Below are 21,513 nucleotides of genomic sequence, written 5' to 3' on the forward strand. Positions count from 1 at the left end.
AAGGGTGTGCTGGAAACGCTCCCGAGGTACTTGTAGGGAGGCCGGTCCCACTGACAGAACTGACGAGGTGATAAGGCCATGTGTGCAAGCTGGGCAGGGCCAGCAAACATGACAAAACAGCTTCAAAAGCAAATTTTCAGAATCTTACATCATCCTGAGGCAGCATTTACACAGACCTAAAAGCTGCTTTACTAAGTAATTACAGCAATACCAATGGCCTGCTTTACATATAAATAAGGGCTTGAAAAGAATTTTAAAGTTTGTTTTTCTGAGTAGGCTCATCATGCATTTGTAACATCTCTGACAGAAGTGTGATCATGACCATCAGCCCCAGCCCAGCACAGAACCAACTGAATGCACGTTCCTAAGACTAAGACGGGAGGCTGGACCCGGCCACAGGGAACAGCAGCTTGACTGCTCAAACCTGGAAAAGTGCGCACTTTGCACCCAGGGGACCCAGACGGGAGACCCAGTAAACCCAGCCCTTCTTAGAGTCCCTCAGCCAGACTGTCATCACAGAACTGGAAATAAGCAGAATCCCGTGGTGTTTCTGGAGGGCCCGTTGGGGGCACGCTGCTCCACAGAGTGACCACCTCACCTTGTTCCCCTGGCTGAGCCTGGGATCATGCCGCATAACGTTTTGTAACCTTATTTTTGTATAGAAAGCTGAAAGCAGCCAGAGTGCTCCAGCAGCCCTGGGCTCTAGTCGTGGCCTGTCCAATGCAGTCATTACCTCGATTTCCTCACTGTAAAATGCCACTTCCCCAGGCAGTTATCAGGAGGGTGAAACAGCACAGGAAAGGTGCGCGTAAACCACAGAGCACTGCACAACGAGCAGCTTACTAAGGATGGGCCGTTACCACTGGCCAACCCAAGATGCCTATAAGGGTTTTAACGAGGAGAGACCCAAAGCATGTTCGAAAGCAAACACAACCTCTGAAAGGTCAAGAGTTGCTCAAAATGTAATAAGATAACTCCAAAGTCTAGAAAAAAAAAAACAAAACCTTTATTTACAACCATGGGAATCCCACAGGAGTACACGAAACACATAATGTGCACAACACACAAAATGAACATTGGAAGTCAACACCACGCCGCGCCCCGGCCCGCAGCACCTCAGTGCCCTATCCGCACCACCATCACGGTGACGTTGTCCGCCGAGCCCCGCTGCACCGCCTTGTTGGCCAGCCTGTTGCAGGCGGCTTCGTAGCGGGCGTCCACGGCGGGCTTCCCTTCTCGGCTCTGGATCTTCTCATCCTACCGGGCAGGAAAGGGGCACTGGTGAGTGGGAACCCTGCACCCCATCACTCTCCTGAGACACCACTGCCACAAGGAAGAACTGCTCCCCAGTCCCCATCAGGGCGGGCAGGACAAACTGACCGGTGAATCCCCAGGCTGGAGTTCCCACTCCCAACTACAGGGAACATGGGGGAGGAAGGGGGCTTCGGGACTTCTCCTCTAAAGCCCAAGTGCAGCTAGGACGACTGGCACCCTCTCCCTTGTGAGACTTCTTACCTCAAGGCAGGACAAGATGAAGTTCACGGCTTCTTCTGGGTTAAAGACCTTGAAGAGGCCATCACAGGCCAGCAAAATAAACCTACAACACAGAGAAAAAATATAAATGGGTTTTAGCAGCAAACTTTATTAAATGGCCTGGCAGTGGAGGTAAAAATATTTGTCCAACTACTCAAAGGCTAAACATTTTTTAAAACCAATTTAACTTCTATGAGACAAAGGTTAAAACTACTTAAAAATATTTGTAGGTGAAATGTTATACATCAAAACTGGGACTACGCTCTGTTCACCAAAAGTTACGGATTAACCTAAACCCACTTCTTAGACGAACTCTAGGAAAATCACCGAATAAAACCCATCAGGTGTTATGATAAATACATGCTAAATTTCTATCACCGCACGCCTCGGCCATTTCCCAAACATACGCGTGGGCCAAAAGGTTCGTTCAGTTTTTTCCTGTAAGATGGCTCTAGTAGCTCTCAGTTGTCTTTAACTTCATTCGAAACAATTTTGTTAGATTGTATGTGACAGCTGTCATATCAGCGTACATTTAAAAAAAAGACTTATTGGGCTTCCCTGGTGGCGCAGTGGTTGAGAGTCCGCCTGCCGATGCAGGGGACACGGGTTCGTGCCCCGGTCCGGGAAGATCCCACATGCCCCGGAGCGGCTGGGCCCGTGAGCCATGGCCACTAAGCCCGCGCGTCCGGAGCCTGTGCTTTGCAACGGGAGAGGCCACAACAGTGAGAGGCCCGTGTACCGCAAAAAAAAAAAAAAAAAAAAAGACTTATCAAAATTGGTGAATTTTTGTGTAGCCGTTTTAATATTGAAGATGGGAGAAAAAAAGCAACATTTTCGGCATATTATGATTATTTCAAGAAAGGTAAAAACGCAACTGAAATGCAAAAAAAGATTTGTGCAGTGTATGGAGAAGGTGCTGTGACTGATCGAACGTGTCAAAAGTGGTCTGTGAAGTTTTGTGCTGGAGATTTCTCACTGGACGCCGCTCCATGGTCAGGTAGACCAGTTGAAGTAGACAGTGATCAAATCGAGACATTAATTGAGAACAGTCACCGTTATACCACGCTGGTGACAGCCGACACACTCGAAATATCCAAATCAAACGCTGAAAATCACCTGCACCAGCTTGGTTATGTTCATCGCTTTGATGTTTCGGTTCCACGTAAGTTAAGCGAAAAAAACTTTCTTGACCACATTTCCGCATGTGATTCTCTACTGAAATGTAATGAAAATGTTCCGTTTTTAAAACAAATCATGATGGGCAATGAAAAGTGACAATAATGTGGAACGGAAGAGATCGTGGGGCAAGCTAAATGAACCACCACCAACCACACCAAAGGCCGGTCTTCATCCAAAGAAGGTGATGTTGTGTATATGGTGGGATTGGAAGGGAGTCCTCTATTATGAGCTCCTTCTGGAAAACCAAACGATTAATTCCAACAAGTACTGCTCCCAATTACACCAACTGAAAGCAGCACTCGACGAAAAGTGTCCAGAATTAGTCAAGAGAAAACGCATAATCTTCTAGCAGGATAACGCAAAACTGCATGTTTCTTTGATGACCAGGCACAAACTGTTACAGCTTGGCTGGGAAGTTTGATTCATCCACCATATTCACCAGACATTGCACCTTCGGATTTCCATTTATTTCAGTCTTTACAAAATTCTCTCAATGGAAAACAATGTCGATTCCCTGGAGGACTGTAAAAGGCCCCTGGAACAGTTCTTTGCTCAAAAAGATAAAAAGTTTGGGGAAGATGGGATTGTGAAGTTGGCTGAAAAATGGCAGAAGGTAGTGGAACAAAAGGGTGAATACGTTCTTCAATAAAGTTCTTGGTGAAAATGAAAAATGTGTCTTTTATTTTTACTTAAAAAACCAAAGGCACTTTTTGGCCAACCCAATAAAACTGACAGTTTGTGGACTTAAGGAATGTTCTCAAGCACTCACTCCCCACGTGAAGGGAGAACCACCTTCCACTTTCACCATCTGAGAACAGGACTACCTCCCTTTCAAAGCCCCCTCTAGACTTCCCAAGGAAAGTCTTTCTGAACAATGATGGATGAGACGAGACAGTTCTGGTTCTCCTAGGACAGTTTCCCCACAGATCTAACACCCTTTTCTCCTCATTTTAATACCCAGGTCCTGGTTTTACTCTTTTGACTGGGCATTCATTCAACACGTATCTACCAGGACACAGGTCCAAGCAGGTGCCGGCCCCTTCCACTGACGTGACAGACCCTAAGCAACTGGCCATACAAACACACAACCATGATCCAAAGCAGAGGGAGCTCGAGCAGTACATACGACAGGGGGCCTGGTCTAATGTGGGGACAGACGAGACTCCCCTGAGGCATCATCTAGAAAACCAGGGGAGCTGGTGGAACCGTGTCCCAAGACGCTCACTCAGCAGGCGGGGGGCCGGGGTAAGGCTCCTCCCTCGCAGCACTGGCCTCCCCGGTCTCCTTCCACTGCTGCCTTAGTTCACCTCCCCCATCCCCACCCGCAGCGAGGGCCAGTGCATCAGTTCCTAACTGGCCGCTGGGCTCCGTCCTACTCCAGCCTCTAACACTGACTTGCTGAGAGCTTCTGGCACTAGGCATGGTGCCTCACCTTCAAGCAGCTCAGAATTAGGGGCTGGACAATTAAACAAGGGGTCTCTTTCTCAACCTAACTTGACTCTGCTTAAAAACCTCCCAGGATTCTCCACCAATTATGAGCTAAAATTCAAGCTCCTCAGCAAAGAATCCAGGGCCTTTACAATCTGTCCCCAGGTACCCTGCCATCACTTTCCTGACTCCCTATTATGGCATCTGCCTGGCCACATCTTCATCCTGTCCCTGTGTCCGCTCTGCCAAAAAGCCCTTCTCTTTTCTCCAGCAAGGATGCCTCTCTCCCCCCACAGCCAAAGTCTCCCAGAGCACCCCACACTCTTAAGACACACTAGACTGGAACCGCCCATTCACAGGTGCTCCCCCCGGCAGACTGTGGACCCCACGAGAGCAGAAACGGTATTTTATTTATCCCTGCACCTCTAGGGCCTAGCACAGTGCCCGAGACATGGCTGCCCACCCCAGGTTCACTACACAAACTGGAAGAAATCAGAAGAGAAACAAAACCATGTGCGTGCACACCTGTGCCTCTGGGAGGTTTTACCTGTCGTTGGGGGTCAGCTGGCAGCGTCTGATATCTGGCACAGAGGTGACCCCACAGCGCTTGTACTGCCCATCCCCAATGGAGCGGGACACCTCCAGCACACCCAGGACACGCCCGTCCCTAAAATGAGGGGAAAAGCAAATTCAGATTCCATCTGACAGTCACGGGTCACAGTACTCAGAATCCGATCTTAAAAGCAGAAAAATGGGATAGAGTAAAAGATGTAACCTGTGGAATCCGCATCTCTTAGCCTCTAATACATAGCAGCGTCTGAGCATTTCTGTGCTGAGTCTTCTTTGTTCTAGGTCGTTCACACTCCTGCTGCCCCTGGCTCCTCAGCCCAACAGCACACTGATGGGGACAGCGCCCCCTCTAGCTGGCATACGGCAGCCCTGGGCCTAATCCATTGATTTGCCCACAGTCCATGGTCAAACTTGATTGGATGGGGACCTGGCTTTGTTTTTATCGTAAAGCTTCTCACGTGATTCAACCATGTCACCAGAGTTAAGAATAGCTGGAACAGAGGGATATTTTGCATTTCACTCTAATCAGATTCGGAAAATACCTGAAAATGACTATTCCCAGATTTGGAAGCGAGTTTTCTTCACACTGGGTATGAATAAGATTTAATGAGACTTAAATACAAATGGCAGTGTTCTGCACAGCATTATACTTCCACCCATTCTATTTTTAGATGAGGGATAGGGAGATGGGAAGGTGACCTATAAAAAGACTCCACATTGTAAGACAGAGTTCTGTCAGCAGGAGAAACAGTCCCTAGCCTGACACTCCCAAGGACAATCCGGGCGGTGTACTTGCTGTGTGACCTCGGGCAGCTGCAACCTCCCAAGCATCTAGACCCTCATGTGTAAAACCAGAACCCACGCTCGACAAGGCGCGTCAGAGCACTCAGCAAACAGCAGCTGTGCGTGCGTGGAGGTGTACTGTCACCACGGGGCTCCCAAACGACAGAACAAGCTCTGGAGATGCTGTGTGATGGACACACATGGCCAGAAGCTGCTCGCCTGGGTCTGGGCTGCCGTCTCATAGAGTCAGAGCTCAGCCTGGCCCCTGGCCCTTCACTGTGCCCACAAAGTCGCCCTCACCCTCGCCCTCACCCAGTGGTCACAGCTGAATCACCAGCAACGAAGACTTCTGCTGGTGTCTGTGAAGAGCTGAGCAGTCTTCTCAAGTGCAAACAGTAACCGCGCAGCAAGAGGGGCCGAAGTGCACAGGGGCCGAGCTGAAGAGTGAAGTGGGGCGGGGGGCGGGATCCCTCGGCCTCAAGAGCGCCTTTGAGGAAGCAGCTCAAAGCACGAGCACCGTGAGAAGCCAACAAAGCGCTCCTTCAGGATCGAGGAACTGGGTGCCTGGCGCGCACCCAACCCCACCCCCAAGTCACAGACCCAGCTTGTTTCGGTGAGATTGTGTGCAGTGGCAGGCCCCAAAGCCCCAGTTACTACCAGCACAACTCAGTACACAAAACGTGGAACAATTCTTGAGTGTAATGAAGAAAAACGTGTGCCACAGCACAGAAGCTGCCATTTCCATTCCTGTTTACACAGAGTGGAAACCTTACGCTCACTCACCTACTGGAGTGACAGGAGAAAGCAACAACGGACAGAATCGCAGACCCAGGAAAAGCCACTTACGCTTCAGAAACGGACACCGCAAGCTGGCTGTCGCTCTGCCTGCACTCAGTGTCACGGGCTATCTAAGACGTGTGTGTGCAAACGCCAGTCAGCTCCAGAGGCCAGTGCCAACTCTAAGGCTGTGCATCACAAGAGCACGAAGCCACACCACCTGGCTTCATGGTCAGTGACAACTGGAACAGGACCACACCCGACGAGGCCCGTCCGGAACCAGCCACGTGGATGTGTGGGCTCGCACTTCCCGGCGCGCTCCAATCCCCCTCAGCAGAGCTCCTCCACACGCACCCGATACGATACGCGGCCAGCTTCCTAAACGCACAATAGGAAGCTGCGTGCTCTGCAGCGGGTTCTCCCTCAACAAACGGCTGAAAACCCACTCTCCTCCCGCTACCCTCCAAGTTCTCCCCCAAGACCACCATGCTGAGGAGGGAGTGGGCTTTGAGGTCCACACTCACGACCCACGTGCCTTCCCTCGGTACCAATCGTCCACAGGCCTGGCCTCCCACCCTCAAGCGACTTTTGCTCCACATTGCTTTGTCCCTCATCTCCTTCCCATCTGCCCAGCCGTCAGAGAACTGCTGTTCTATTGGTGGGAAAGTCGTTCAACAGAGTCCCCTGATCGTAGCTCTTTTTGCTGCCATTTTCTGTTCCAGTTCTCCCTTCGCAATCGGAGAGGGAGGCACTGGGACAGCCAATCTGGCTGTGAGGACAAGCCAGACCCTGCTTGGACTTCAGCAACTCTGGCAGGTGAGCAAATGCAGGGACTCGGTGGTCTTGCCAGGCTCGGAAAGCTGAGGCTGGGAGGTGGACGCTCCATCCTCTTCTGACCATCCCAGGATTGCAGATGCCAAGATCCGGTGTATTAATACGATGCGTGCTACAGAGAAGACTGCAGGTATGATTCCAGAAGTGTTTCTTTTTGCCATCAGAGACCTGTACCAGCACAAGTACTGCAAATCTGACACTAAATGCTACATGTGCAAGCTTCCCTTCAGCTGTTCAGTTGCCTTCCTTGTAAAATAAACACAAAACTGTTTTCACCTTCTCCGAGGAAGTCACCTGAAGGAGTGTAACGCACTGCTGCATACAGTATACTACCTTCAGTGTAAGCAAGTAGGAAAATAAAAATACATACGTGGATTTGCTTATTTTTGTAAAAAGAAACACTGAAAAGAATCAGGAAATAAGGGTGAAGGGAAGAGAGACAAAAGCATGTCTAACTGTGCCTTTTATTTAACTTAATTAACCACGTAAATGTGGGGGGGTTTTCATTTTTAAAATTGTGGTAAAAATACATGTAACATAAAATTTACCATCTTAACTACTTTTTTTTTAAAAAATAAATTTATTTATTTATTTTTGGCTGTGTTGGGTCTTCGTTTCTGTGCGAGGGCTTTCTCTAGTTGCGGTGAGCGTGGGCCTCTCACTATTGCAGCCTCTCTTGTTGTGGAGCACAGGCTCCAGACGCGCAGGCTCAGCGGCCATGGCTCACGGGCCCAGCCGCTCCGCGGCATGTGGGATCTCCCCGGACCGGGGCACGAACCCGCGTCCCCTGCATCGGCAGGCGGGCTCCCAACCGCTGCGCCCCCAGGGACGCCCTTAACTACTTTTACACGTACAGTTGAGTGGCGTTAAGTGCATTCACATTGTTGTGCAACCATCACCACAATCCATCTCCAGAAACCTTCCCATCTTCCCAAACTGAACTCTGCGGCCATTAAGCACCAACTCCCCCTCCCCCTCCCCCGACAACTCCCACCCTACTTTCTGTCCCGGTGATGATTCTGACCACTCAGGGACCTCATGTAAGTGAAACCATACAGCAGTCACTCTTCTGTGACTAGCTTATTCTAACACTTAGCAAAATGTCCTCAAGGTTCATCCATGCGACAGGATTTCCTTCCTTGTTAAGGCTGAATAGTATTTCCATTGTATGGAGAAACCGTATTTTGTTCACGACTTCATCTATGGATGGACACTTGGGTTGCTTCCACCTTTTGGTTCTTGTGAAAAATGCTGCTATGAACATGGGTGCACGCCTATCTCTTCTAATCCACTGCTTTGAATTTTGGGGGGTATATAGCCAGGAGTGGAATTGCTAGATCATATGGTAGATCTATTTATTTTTTATTTTTAAATTTATTTTTCATTGAAGTACACTTGATTTACAATGTTGTGTGATAGATCTATTTTTAATTTGTGAGGAACTGCCAAACTAGTTTCCACAGCAGATGCACCATTTTACATTCCCACCAGCAGGAAAAGCCCTGAAGTTGAAAGCAAAATGAAACTAATGATCATAATAACCAGAGTGTAACAAAACCGCAGTGAAAATAATTATCCCATGTTTACACACAGTACTCCGTACATCCTCAGTGAAGCACAGACTAAGGATAAGAGAACCACAGGAACTCAAATTCATTAATAGTGATACTGTTGATACTATGATTTCCAAGTTATTTTGGCAAATAAATATACTAATGTTGTCAGGAACCAAGATTTTCAGCATAAAAGAAGACACTACAAGTACTGAATCAAAGAATTTAAGAGAAAGCCCTATAAGTGTCCAATATGAATGAGAAATAGCAATCTAAGCTCACAGCTTAAAGAGAGAGAGAGAGAGAGAGAGAGAGAAAGAGAGAGAGAGAGAGTGTGTGTGTGTGTGTGTGTGTTTCCTGGCTCTGTCCTAGAACAGACGCAGAATTGATGACGCTGCAGTTGAAACAAGCATCCCCAGCATATGGAGCTCAGCTTTAAGACAAAGGCAGAAGTGTCTGAAGCAAGCCGAAGCTCCCGCCCACTGGCCACAGATGAGGTCATGTGAGCAGCAAGAGCACCCTGCCTCTACAGCTAGAATCAGCGCCTCCAATACATAAAGCCACCTGCAGTGACTCATGGAGCAAGGAAAAGGGGATGGAGAGAAGCAGAGAAGGGAAAGAAAACACTAGTTTCCACAACTGTGGGTGGCTCTCACTCTGCAAATGGTGATTAAAGAATTCAACATTTACCCTGCTTTCAGGGAGAAACTATGGTTCTTCCCCTATTGATGAAGGAAAGCCTTTCTTTATAGGATGCCTGTCAATACACGTAGAAGGAAGCACAGAAGTAGATGATCATCTTTGCCATCCCTGTGAATTAAATGATTCATGCAAGGCTCACTAAGGGATGCTAAAACCGTCAGCTGAAAGGCTGGTGGGCCACAATGTTCACAAGGTGCTCAAGTGTATCTCCCCGGATCATGGGCTGATAACACGGAAACACGTCCTTTCACTCTGGAGCCATCTGTTGTCACCACATGGTAGCCATGGTAGCCAGCATGGAATCAGTATCACACCAGTGACCTTACATGGCTACTGAAGTGAGGGACTATCAAAAGTACATAGCATCCCCCGTCAAATATTTTTGCTGAAAATGTCTTATCTGAATTTAAAGAAGCCTTTAGACCTAACTTCTAGTTCACAAGAAATACACACAAGCGACTTAAACAATACTATGAAAAAACAGCACTGGTGACCCTATACAAGTGCTGACTAGTGATGATCCAAGCCTAGTACAAGTGGAGATGATTCTACATGGAAAGATGTGAGTCCAAGGTAGATGCGAACACTGACCAGACCCTGGTTTCAAACAGAGACACTGTGGGGACAACTGGGGAAATACGAGTACAGACGGGATATTAGATAACCTAACACAACCTAAGGAATTATTATTTTCTTAGGTGTTATGTCTGCAACTAACTTTTAAATAGTTCAGCCAAACACACACATAAACAGACAAAGCAAAATGGCAAAATGTTAACTACTGAATCTAGGTGGTAGGTATTGAAATGTTTACTCTTTTAAAATGTTTTCTGCATGTTTGAAAATTTTAATAATAAAAGGAGGAGGGGGTGGTGGAAAAGAAAAAGCATGCCACCCTTGGCCTCAGGCAGGAGATGGGCCACAGCCTGGCCCTGCTGCTCAGGAACAGAAAGCCCCTGCTGTCTCTGAGCCTCCCACCCCGTTTCTCTAAATTGAGGGGCTCACCCTAAGCCCACACTGTTCTTAGCAAGTAGGGACTGGGAAACAGGAAGTAAATGCAATGCAGCTAATCTTACTTTCAGCCATAGGACTGCCAATGTCAAAATCTTTTCAAGGAGTTCAGGCAAAAGCAGCATTTTAAAGTTATAATAAAGGGCAGAAAAGGTGATGCTGACACTAACACTGGGGTCACATTCTCGGGCATTAACTTCCACAGCAGTCATGGGGGAGAAGTCAGGCACAGAGCACTGGCCAAGGTCTGAACCCAGCCTGCAGTTCTGTCGACACTCATGTAGCAGCCACAACCAAGACCCAAATCACCTTTGACTAACCCAGGAGTTTTTTTAACCAACCCTAAGAATTCTAACTGCTCTCCAGAGACCTCCCTGCACCCCTGGCTAGAAACAGCCTGAAGCAATAATAAAAACTGCCCCAAATAAACAACAAGAGAAACTACACATCCAAGGACAAATAACTGCACTCTTACACTGATATATTACTTCTCCCTTATCTCCAACAGGAGACAAAATCCTCATGGGGTCAAACTGTAAGATGAACCAGAAAACACCTCTGATCAAATTCATAGTGCAATGTCCTTAAAGTATAATTCTCCTAAAGTGCAGAAAAGACTTAAGCCCTCCTTTAACTACCTGAGAGATGGCAGATGATAAACTAGAGCCGGCACACACCCTTCAAAGGTGTAAAGAGAGATGAACTGGAATTGCCACGGACGCAGCCAGGTAAGAGCGGCCCTCTGGGCTAGATAAGTTGTTCTCCAGGAAGACCAGAGGTGATCAGCACACACTACTGTCTTACATTTACTGTCTTAACCACTTTAGATTTTCTCTCTGGAGAATTTGCCGAAAACTGTAGCTTACCGGGTTGTGACAAATGACAGCTTTTATGAGAGTTACCAGGACCAGAGACAATGCTGCAAACGGTGAACTTGAATTTGAGACAGGTCTCCTGTTGCAAACGTAGGGAAGCATGTTTCTTGCATACATTTTTTGCTCCCACTTGGACACAGGTGAAATCCTACAACACTCGTTCACCTACTTCGACTTCACCAGGTTAGACCTCATACAGAGTCTCATTACGCTGAAGACTACATGACACAGAACGTTGCACCCTCAGAGGTCTCAAGGCTGCTTTTACGTAAGTGAACCCTCCTCCCGAGTTCCCGTCATTCCCAGTTACCTGACATTCCCTCCAGCCTTCTGTATTCTCATTCGTTCCTCATACTGGGTTGGATTATGCTCCTTGCTGAGGCTTAAGGCTGCATGTTTTTGACTCTCCTCATTGTAACGACACAGGATTGCCTGGGAAGATGGAGAGTACACTGGCTGTGAAATTTAATGGGCCCAGCACCTAAAGTTGACAGCTGAAGAGAAAGGCTAACAATGGAGTTTCAGATTCAGCCTCCTGCTGACAAACTTGAAGTCAGTGGATCCAGCATCAAAAGTACAAGCAGCAAAGTGGTGTCACAAAAAAAATTCAGGGAGAGAAGCCCCGGGCTTGGGTCTCAACTCTGGTGCAAACTCTGCTGGATGACCACAGCTCACTGCTCACCCTCACTAGGCCATCATCTTCTCATCTGTGACGTGAAAGGGAGGACCTAACAGGTACCAAGGCCCCTTTAGGCGTTACCATTCCAAGAGTTTACAATGGCAAAGACGAGGGCAGTTTGGTGGACTGACCAAGTACCTCTCCGTGGGTTCCCGCCACCATGTTTACTGTGTGGTAACTTCCGGACAAACCTCTTATTCTACAGAGGAGGAAGCCTGAGGCCCAGGGGATAAGCATCGTGCCTAGAGTCAGAGAGCAAGGCCAGGACTCAAACTTGGGCCTGACTCCAAAGTCTCTCTTTTTTTGGCCAATTTTACTCATGTTGTTTTTTTAAGTCCTTTGATCTAAACACCTATGTACAAGAGACAGTCCACTAGACAGACCCACTAAAACATCACCAGAACATGAACTCCACTAGGGCAGGGCTGTCATCTGTGATGCTACAGCTCCTAGCGCTCCATATTTATAGATCACCCTAAAAGCAACAGGAGTGGGAGCAGCTATTTCCACGTCTGAAGGTGCTAGTAAGAGTGGGAAGGTCACTTTGTCCAGTGACTGCTGAACAAGCATGGAGAATGGCTGAAAAGCAAGCAGCAATGGAGGTGAACATCCGCTCCTGGCAGGGGAGGTGGGAGGGACTGCAGAGACCCTGCAGAGCACTGCCCTCCAGCTCTGTCATTCCCCACAACTGGGACTGGGAAACAGGATGTCACCAGTGGGAAATCATCGCGTTTCTCCCTCAGCCAGGTGTACTGGGCTCAACGGATATATGTCACATCATCTAGCACTTTCTAGCTACAGCTTTTGAGTTATTCATTCATTATGGCCTGAGGTCAGAAAAATGAAGATGAATATTTAAGGTACTTGCAGGCCAATTAAATTCCAACTCACAGCTCTGTATCTGACAGACAGGGTATAAGCCTTCTCAGAGAACAAACAGCCTCAAGCTTAGCTGCTGTTCCCTGACCCAGAACTTAAACCCTGCAGCAGAACCCCCTGCAGCAACCCCAATAGAAGATTCGAACCCAGCCATCATCACTGTAATCTTATTCAGCAAGTGCTTCTACAGCTCTTCTCCCATGTGACATGCTGTTATCTAAATAGGTGCCTCCAGAGTCACATACCCGACTATCTCCGAGGTTGGCAATATAAAGAATGTTGTCTACAGCCAGAACACAGGTAGCAGTGGACCCATCTTTCCAGGCAGGCTTCCTGGGGGGAAACACATCAGAAATACAGTCACCACCAACATGCTAGCACTTTGAGGCTAATTTCCAGAGTTGAATGGGGAGTCTTATACTTTTTAAATGGATGGTTTGATACGTGCTTTTTTCTGTTCCAGATTTCGTTAAGTTGTGAGAGATTACTTGGTGCTAGGAACTTTGCAGACAGTGAGCATCAGCATTAAACTGCATTAGCAGGCCTGGAATGTGTTTAGGAAAACAACACGCGTGCTCCACTCATGTGTCTTCATGTGGTTATTACACTTACTGGCTTGAAGCTTGCTTCAGGAATTCTTCATCAGTATGCTTGAAAGTGTCCAAGAGGCATCTTTTCACGGTTTTCTCTACACTGATTACATCTCCTATTACAGAAGGAACAAAAGAAAACAAACTCTTAAGGAGGGAAGATTATCCTCCCGCCACGTCATTTTGTTTCTGTATTACGACCAAGAACAGCCTGTACTTCCTCACCTCTAAGTGCCACCTGCATTTGGTTTTAGTAGTCTCCCAAATACAAAGGCAAGACACTCACTTGTACCCAAAGACATTCCGCGAGAGGGGCCAATCACTCAGAGACACGAGAAGTTCCATACTAGGCACACCTGCACGGCCACTGCACCTGCTCAGCTCGGAGCCGCCTCCTCTCAGCCCTGCTCTTTTATTTTTTTTTATTTTTATTTTTTGCGGTACGCGGGCCTCTTACTGTTGTGGCCTCTCCCGTTGTGTAGCACAGGCTCCGGATGCGCAGGCTCAGCGGCCATGGCTCACGGGCCCAGCCGCTCCGCGGCATGTGGGATCTTCCCGGACCGGGGCATGAACCCGTGTCCCCTGCATTGGCAGGCGGACTCTCAACCACTGCGCCACCAGGGAAGCCCATCCCTGCTCTTTTAGAGTCACCAAGGACTCTGCTAAAGCCAGTGACATGTCACTGATCAGCACAAACAGCCAACACCAAGATGAACATGAACTGATTTAGCTCTCAGTCTCACCTTTAGGAAATTTCCTGATTAAGTTCTGATGCAAATTCTGTGCAGCAAATTTTGAGGCTCGAATTCCTCCATGTCCATCGAAAACAGCAAAATATGAAACCCGGGTACTGGAACAATGAACTGAGAGTCAGAGAGATTCTCACAGCAAAGACTACTCCTCTCCATAAAAGCTGTTAACTCTTAGACAGCGAACATTAACATTACCTGAGACAAACATTTAAGTAACTTCCGTGACATTTTTAAATTAAGAATTAAAAACTCACACTTGTTTTTAAAAATCAAGAACTATTAACCCTGATTTTTCACTAAACTAAAATTCAGAACTTTTTTCTATTTAAAGCAGATTTAGTTTCAAACACTAACACACAGATAAACAGTTACTGATCCAAGACGGTCAAAAATATCTGTAAGAGTTACAGCTGCTTCACTTTGCTGTATGGCAGAAACTAACACAATATTGTAAAGCAATTACACTCCAATAAAGACGTTAAAAAATTATTTTAAAAAATCTATGAGAGACAGAATAGGTAATTTCAGGATTCTTGCTCAAACTCCGGCCAATATAGAATTCTTAAAGCCTATCTTACTATAGTCTTATTCCTATTCCCCTTTCAAGTTTTGCCAAAAAACAGAATAAATGTCATTAAAAAACTGTTTCAAGAAGGATAGAACAAAAATGCCTATGAGAAATGACATTTATTCTGCAGAGCTGCTCTTTTTTCAAACATTTTTGAAATTCCTTTTCAATTTGGGACATCACAAGCCATGAAAAAATAAATTTCATGTGGTTGATAACTCAGAATCTTACAACGTAGTATTTGCTAGTTATGGCTTAGTGTTCCTCAATTAAATCTATCCCGAAAATATCTACCCCCGTGGGGCTCTCCAGAAGCCCCTTTCCTGGGTTCAAAAGCAACTCCAAAGCATATTCCTGCTCTTGGTGAGCAATGGCTTTTCCTCCATGCCTTTTCCTTCATTTTAGTTTGTGCAACTGCAGGAAATCTTCTTGATGCCATTTCTGCTTTTTTGTTCTCTTCCTGGGCCCTCGCTATATGCACTAGCTCTCCCGGTCACCATTCACCTCTGTAATTAGCAGCTTCTACCTCTATCTCCTGGGTCAAAGAATAAGAATACTATCTGTCAGAACCTCTTCAGGTACTGGTGGAAAGCACACACCCCAAGACCCAAAATAGGGAGAGTCATTTCCCAATTAGCAGGGTTTCTCAAGTCCAGCAGGACAATTGTTGCAGGGCTAACCCGTGCACTACAGGATAACATCCTGGCCTCCACTCACCATATGCCAGTAGTACATCCCCCACTGTGACAACCAAAAATGTCCCTGGGGGGCAAAACCAACCCCAGCTGAGAACTACTGATGTTGAACCAAGCAGCTCAAGAAATATGTCTTTCTAATAAACACAAACTGGATACAGCCCAAAGTTCCCATCAGAACAGAGACTTTTATGCCATCAGGCTGCTAGAGCACAGACACTCACATGAGGGAGGAGGGGGGCCTACACTCCTCGGTGATGTCATTCAGGATGACATGGGCGTCCTGCATCTCCTCCCGCTCGCCCTTCCGCTCAGCTACATAGCCTTTCAAACCAAAGATCACCGAAGAGCCTAAGAAAAAGAGAACAAAAAGCCAATACAAAACTGTGCCCTTCTCTCCAGAAGCCCTAGTCCCAGAGCAAATGAGGGAACTATGGCTGTTCTTCAGCAATGCCCTAGCGCTGCAAACAAATAAGCTACACCCCTCAAGGCATCTCCCGGACTGCAAGTCTGTTACAAGGTTCAGACCACTGTTGGACAGGGCCGGTCTCTGCAAGGCTGAGCAGTGGGAAGGAGACAGCAGACGACAGCAAGTTAGTACAGAATGGCTTCTCTTGCGAGGGCATTAAGTCAAAGCACCAGAGCAAGGAATGTGCTGTCATCCCACAGAAGTGGGACTTGAACTGGGGCAAGGAATTCTGTGCAAATCTAGTCTGTCAATAATTTAATAAGGACAAAAAAATTTCTAGTTTAGAGGAATGCAAGCAAGTAGAGTTTATCCCTAATACCCTGTTGGATACACTGGAAATATATATTTCCATGCTTGAGGCTGGAAGAATTTGAACAAATGGTAGGATCAGCTGCTTTTACTTTAACTGAGGAAGGACAGGAAAAAGGAGTTCACTGGAGGCGCAGAAATGTCTCTTTAATGGCTGGTTTAAGCTTTTTCTGACACCTAGATCCACAGAAGTGATAGAATGAGCGCTTTCTGAAGAGTGGCTGGTGGCAGGCACAGTGCTCTCCAGGCTCAAGGCAGTGACAAGCCAAGCTGAGCGCACGTCTTCACAGCAGAGGCGGAGCAGGTCCTCTCACACCTGCACTGCAGCCTACAGCCTCTGCCTTGAGATCACTTATGGCACAAGACAAAGTGGCCAGTGCGATAAGTGAAAATCCACAGTTTTTCTCTTTAGCTGATACTTTTCATTTCTTCCCCACTCACTGTGACATGTTACAAAGCTGACTACAAATTTCAATTGCTTTTTCCAGCCTCAGGCTGTCTCTTGGGACCTGTCTACTGAGCTATTCACAGAATTCCAAGTGCTAACCAACAGGCTGGGGACAAGGAACTGGGGGGCCAATAAGCTAAACACTCACTGCCGAAGGCTAAGTAAGAACTACCTGTGGTTTTTAACCCTTGAAGGACAAATGCAGGTTTCCTATCTGACCAAAGGTAACAGATGTACATGGAGAGCAAGGAGAGAGGAAGCAAAAGTAAACTTGGAAATCCGTTTGCAAATAAGAAACCCTATCCACTTCTTAAATACAGACATTAAAAGGAAGTATTGGGTTGGCCAAAAAGGTCATTCAGTTAATGAATACATTATTCAATGAACTTCTTGGTGAAAATGAAAAATGTCTTTTATTTTTACTTAAAACCGAACGAACTTTTTGGCCAATCCAATATTGTCGGAAAGCTGAGCTTGCTTTTTGCTCTGGGTTGTTTTACAATATGAAGTCTAATACATTTGTTTTCAAACTGTCTGAAAACCTTTACAAACTTTCTTTTCCACAAGCTCTTCACTGCCATTCTTCTCTTCTTCAGAGGTTTTTCTCTTTGCTCCTTTCCCTTCATTCTTTACCACCTGGGATATCGAAGTGTCAAGAGAACCTGGAAATATAAAGTCAAAGCCAGACAGAAACACAGCTGTAGACGATAAGAGTCCCTAGCAGACCAGGCTCCCTCCCAGCCCTCAGAGACAAAAGACATTTGAGAGAGGCCTGGCAGAGAGAGAGGCACAGCAGTCACGGCTATGACTTTGAGGGGTGGGGCAGTGCCTGGGCACCCACAGTGGGAGACCACAAATTAAGATCCAGGCCCTGCTCAGACTGGCATAAGACGACATGCAAGAGAGGCTTCTCAGTGGTAAAAATACACATTCATATCTTGGGGCTATGGCACATATATGATGTTTTACATCCACAAGCCCTTCCTTATAAATAAGTTTCCAAAATCTGCAAAGTGAAATGTCCTGAACCAGTTCAAAAGAGTAACAAGTGTAGGGCTTCCCTGGTGGCGCAGTGGTTGAGAGTCCGCCTGCCGATGCAGGGGACACGGGTTCATGCCCCAGTCCGGGAAGATCCCACATGCCGCGGAGCGGCTGGGCCCGTGAGCCATGGCCGCTGAGCCTGCGCGTCCGGAGCCTGTGCTCCGCAACAGGAGAGGCCACAACAGTGAGAGGCCCGCGTACCGCAAAAAAAAAAAAAGAGTAACAAGTGCCAAAAAAGGCTTAAAATAAACATCAGGCTTTAAGAACTGTATGTATCCTGAGAGGCAAAATAGGACTGCTGAAGCCATTCCCACTTGCAAAGGGACGAATTTGTATTCAAAGCCAGAGCTAAGAGCACCTGCAGTGTGTATGCATTTTGGAACAACAGAAGTCTAGTTTCAAATCTCAGTTCTGCCACTTCCAAGGGGTGTGCCCTTAAGGCAAGTTACTTAACCTTCCAGCCTCAGTTTCTTCACCCGTAATAGGGTGAATACTGTCCTCTCAGGGGCTTGTTTGAAAACCGCTGGGGAGAAGGTATGTAAAGCATTCATCACAGTGCCTGGTCCATCAAGTATCCAATAAATGGCCCTAAGTGTTCTCTGCATTTAGGTATAAAAGCATGCAACCATTTATTATTTATTCAACTATTCTTTGCCAGACATTTCTGAGTACTGAGAAAAAAAAGGAAAGAAATGTCCCTGCCTGCAACAAGGGTCAATTACTTGCAAAGGACAGATTTCTGCAACAGTATAACACACACATCCCACCCCACATAGTAAGGCAAATTAACTGGGACAATGTCACGGATTTCCCAAAGGTCTCTTCATTAGCCTCCTGTCACTTACTGTTTGTGTTCCAGTTTTCCCAATGTGTATGTAAAAGAATCTTCCTTTCTTTTAAATTGAAAAACAGAGAAATGTTTTAAACTGTTATTGACTTCTAAGTGAATCACATTGTCATCAGAGAATAAGGTCTACGTATGAAGCTGATTCTTTACTGGGACTTACTTTATGGGCTAGAATGCAGTCAATTTTTGTAAATGGCTCTTGCCTGCTTGAGAAGAAAGATATGTCTTCTCAAGAAAGCCTGAATACTGCATACAAGATTGGATTCTATATCCAAAAAAAAAAAAAAAAATCAAGCTTGTTAACAATGGGTTGATGTCTTCTAAGTCTCTACTAGTTTATTGCCTTTTGCCCTGTGGATAACTAAGATGTAACTATGCTGAATCTTCCTTTTTTAAATTAAATCTGTTAAGAGCCCTAGTTGCACACATTAACTTTCATTTTAACTAAGTGCACTGTCTTTATTGGGAAGGTTTTAGGGTAAATTGTATGAGAATGCTGTAATTTTTTGGTATGGATACATAGCCTGAAAACCTGAGACTTCTTATGTAAGACGATTGTGATACTTTTTCTAAATATAGGAATGATACCTAATTTAATCCGTACTTTCTAGACTAATTCCAATGAATTTATGGTAAAGAATTAATAATACAAAAAATATACCTGAAAAGCAGCAAGTGTTCTATTTGACAACATAAGGAAGGTTTTTTACACTAGAGGATAAAACTGCACGTGAAAAAGGACAGCCTGCATCCCCACTGTCCCCCACCATTGCCCTACCTTCCCCCTCCCTTTGGGGGAATTCCATGTGAGAAGTTCTCAGTTAGTGGAATAATACATTCGTCATATATGACAACCTAGAAGAATCGGCTCTATTTTCCCCTTCTGTGTAATTGGGACATAAAAGGAAAAGTTAAACATTTACAGGCTCAGGTAGAGCCAATGTTAATAGGCTTGACAAAAATGAAATCAAATCAATAAAAAGAATCTTGAGAACATAAAAGGACTGACTGGAAAATAATTAACTAAGGTCTTGAATTTTAAGAATTCAAATTCCTGCACATGGTCTGTACCAGTCAGTAAAGCAGTGTCATTCTGACTTCATTTTCTTAAAATCAAAATTCTTTTTAATGTAAGTGGCATAAAACAAATGACTTATTTATCAGGAAACTGAAAATATTTTAACTGTACTTCATATATTCAGACACTTCTGCTGGATACATTTGGGCCTGTCAGGAATATAACAAGGCAAAACCAGAATGAAAGACTGAGATTTTCTTTTAAACGTTAATAACAGGGACTTCCCTGGTGGTGCAGTGGTTGAGAATCTGCCTGCTAATACAGGGGACATGGGTTCGAGCTCTGGTCTGGGAAGATCCCACATGCCGCGGAGCAACTAGGCCTGTGAGCCACAACTACTGAGCCTGTGCGTCTGGAGCCTGTGCTCCGCAACAGAGAGGCTGCAATAGTGAGAGGCCTGCGCACCGCGATGAAGAGTGGCCCCCGCTTGCCACAACTAAAGAAAGCCCTTGCACAGAAACGAAGACCCAACACAGCAAAAATAATTAATTAATTAATTAATTAATTAAGAAAAACACGTTAATAACAAAGATCAAAGTAAATTACTGGACTCTTCACTTCTTAAAAGTCAGTTGCAAGAAGTAAAAAATAATCACCAAAAAGTGATGTAGCATTTAAGCGTCTTTTTGCTCCCACCTAATGGTATCTATTTAGGGTTTTTTTTGCGGGAACTTAGTTCCCCAACCAGGGATCAAACCTTGGCCCCAGCAGTGAAAGCACTGAGTCCTAACCACTGGACTGCCAAGAAATTCCAGGTATCTATTCAGTTTTAATAAACCTTATGTTGTATTATGATTTAATATCATCCTAAGGCTTGTTACAAGCTATAAATAAATAAATTTTACGTAAGGGTAAAATAGTGCATATTATTTCCACCAGCACGTTGGACATTTTTCCCTACCACTTACCTGAATCACCACTGCTGGCTGGTGGGAGATCATCAAAAAGCAAAGGTCCCCCCGATCCTGAAACACAGCAGAACACTGAGTGAGCCCACAAAACCAGGAGGAGGCTTAAGTTTCAGAATCCATCCCACCAGGACACCTACACAGGTCATTGAAATAAACTCAAAACTCTTGTGTCAATCCAGTGGCAACTCATACAGTGCTAAATAATGTCTTGAACCTATTTTATTTTAAAGTCCTATCATTTCAAAGGAAACAAAAAAATCTGCCTTAAAGAGTTAAATCTTATTCCAGCTAGTATATTAAACACTCAAATGAACCAGAGAAAACTGCTCAACACTTTTATGCAGTTTCTCAGGGCTAGCGACTAGCGGATTTTTCTGCCTTACCTGATGCCATGGATTCAAAACTTAAGACAGTCCAACACCTAAAACATCTGTGTGTTGAAAATGGGGGAAAGGGAAAAAGATTGAGACAACTACAATCCCAGGATGACATGTTGACACACACCTGGGAGAGCCTGAAGACTGTACCTGAGTCAGTACTGCTGGCCGGAGGGAGATCATCAAAGAGCAGAGATCCTTTCTGAGCTTCTTTCCCTAGAACACGGAACACCTGCTTAGAGAGCATTTGGTCATTGGCCAGATGGGATTCAAAGGGGGACATCTTTAAGTTTGCCATTAAATTCAAATCTTCTCCCCGCTGCTGGACAAAGCTTATTTTTAAAAAATATTTTCTTGACAGCCATTTAATAGGGACATTTGTTTCCAAAAAGTTACAGTCAACACATAATACAAGCAATGAAAGATGACCCAACAGGCGTTTTAAGGGCTATTGCGTGTTTTGAGGGAAACAAGTATTTTTTTTGATAATTTCACTATTGAACAAATATTTTAAAATCTTTCTTTAAAAGTGAATCCTGGGAAGAAAAAACTGACTCTAGAGCAAAACAATAATTCTATCTTGGTACCTCAATACAGAACTTCAGAAATAAAGGGACTCTTCAAA

General features: G+C 45.6%; 1 protein-coding gene across 4 annotated transcripts in view; it reads right to left on the reverse strand.

The window, feature by feature from the left end:
- Positions 1 to 990: 990 nt before the first annotated feature.
- Positions 991 to 21,513, reverse strand: part of ILKAP (ILK associated serine/threonine phosphatase) — a 29,256-nt gene continuing 8,733 nt past the window's right edge. The window contains exons 1-12 of one of the 4 annotated variants that reach the window (XM_079923605.1): positions 21,039 to 21,106; positions 20,895 to 20,941; positions 20,509 to 20,565; positions 17,177 to 17,296; positions 15,633 to 15,759; positions 14,137 to 14,243; positions 13,416 to 13,509; positions 13,049 to 13,136; positions 11,556 to 11,677; positions 4,688 to 4,807; positions 1,516 to 1,597; positions 991 to 1,257 (exon numbers count right to left, since the gene is read on the reverse strand). In XM_079923605.1, the coding sequence (XP_079779731.1) occupies positions 1,117 to 1,257; positions 1,516 to 1,597; positions 4,688 to 4,807; positions 11,556 to 11,677; positions 13,049 to 13,136; positions 13,416 to 13,509; positions 14,137 to 14,243; positions 15,633 to 15,759; positions 17,177 to 17,296; positions 20,509 to 20,565; positions 20,895 to 20,904 (1,068 nt within the window). In that variant the 5' untranslated portion in view covers positions 20,905 to 20,941; positions 21,039 to 21,106 and the 3' untranslated portion in view covers positions 991 to 1,116. The other 3 variants (XM_079923604.1, XM_079923603.1, XM_079923606.1) reach the window with 3 other exon arrangements.

Source organism: Stenella coeruleoalba (assembly GCF_951394435.1).
Source record: "Stenella coeruleoalba genome assembly, chromosome: 6".
NCBI classification, from domain to species: domain Eukaryota; kingdom Metazoa; phylum Chordata; class Mammalia; order Artiodactyla; family Delphinidae; genus Stenella; species Stenella coeruleoalba.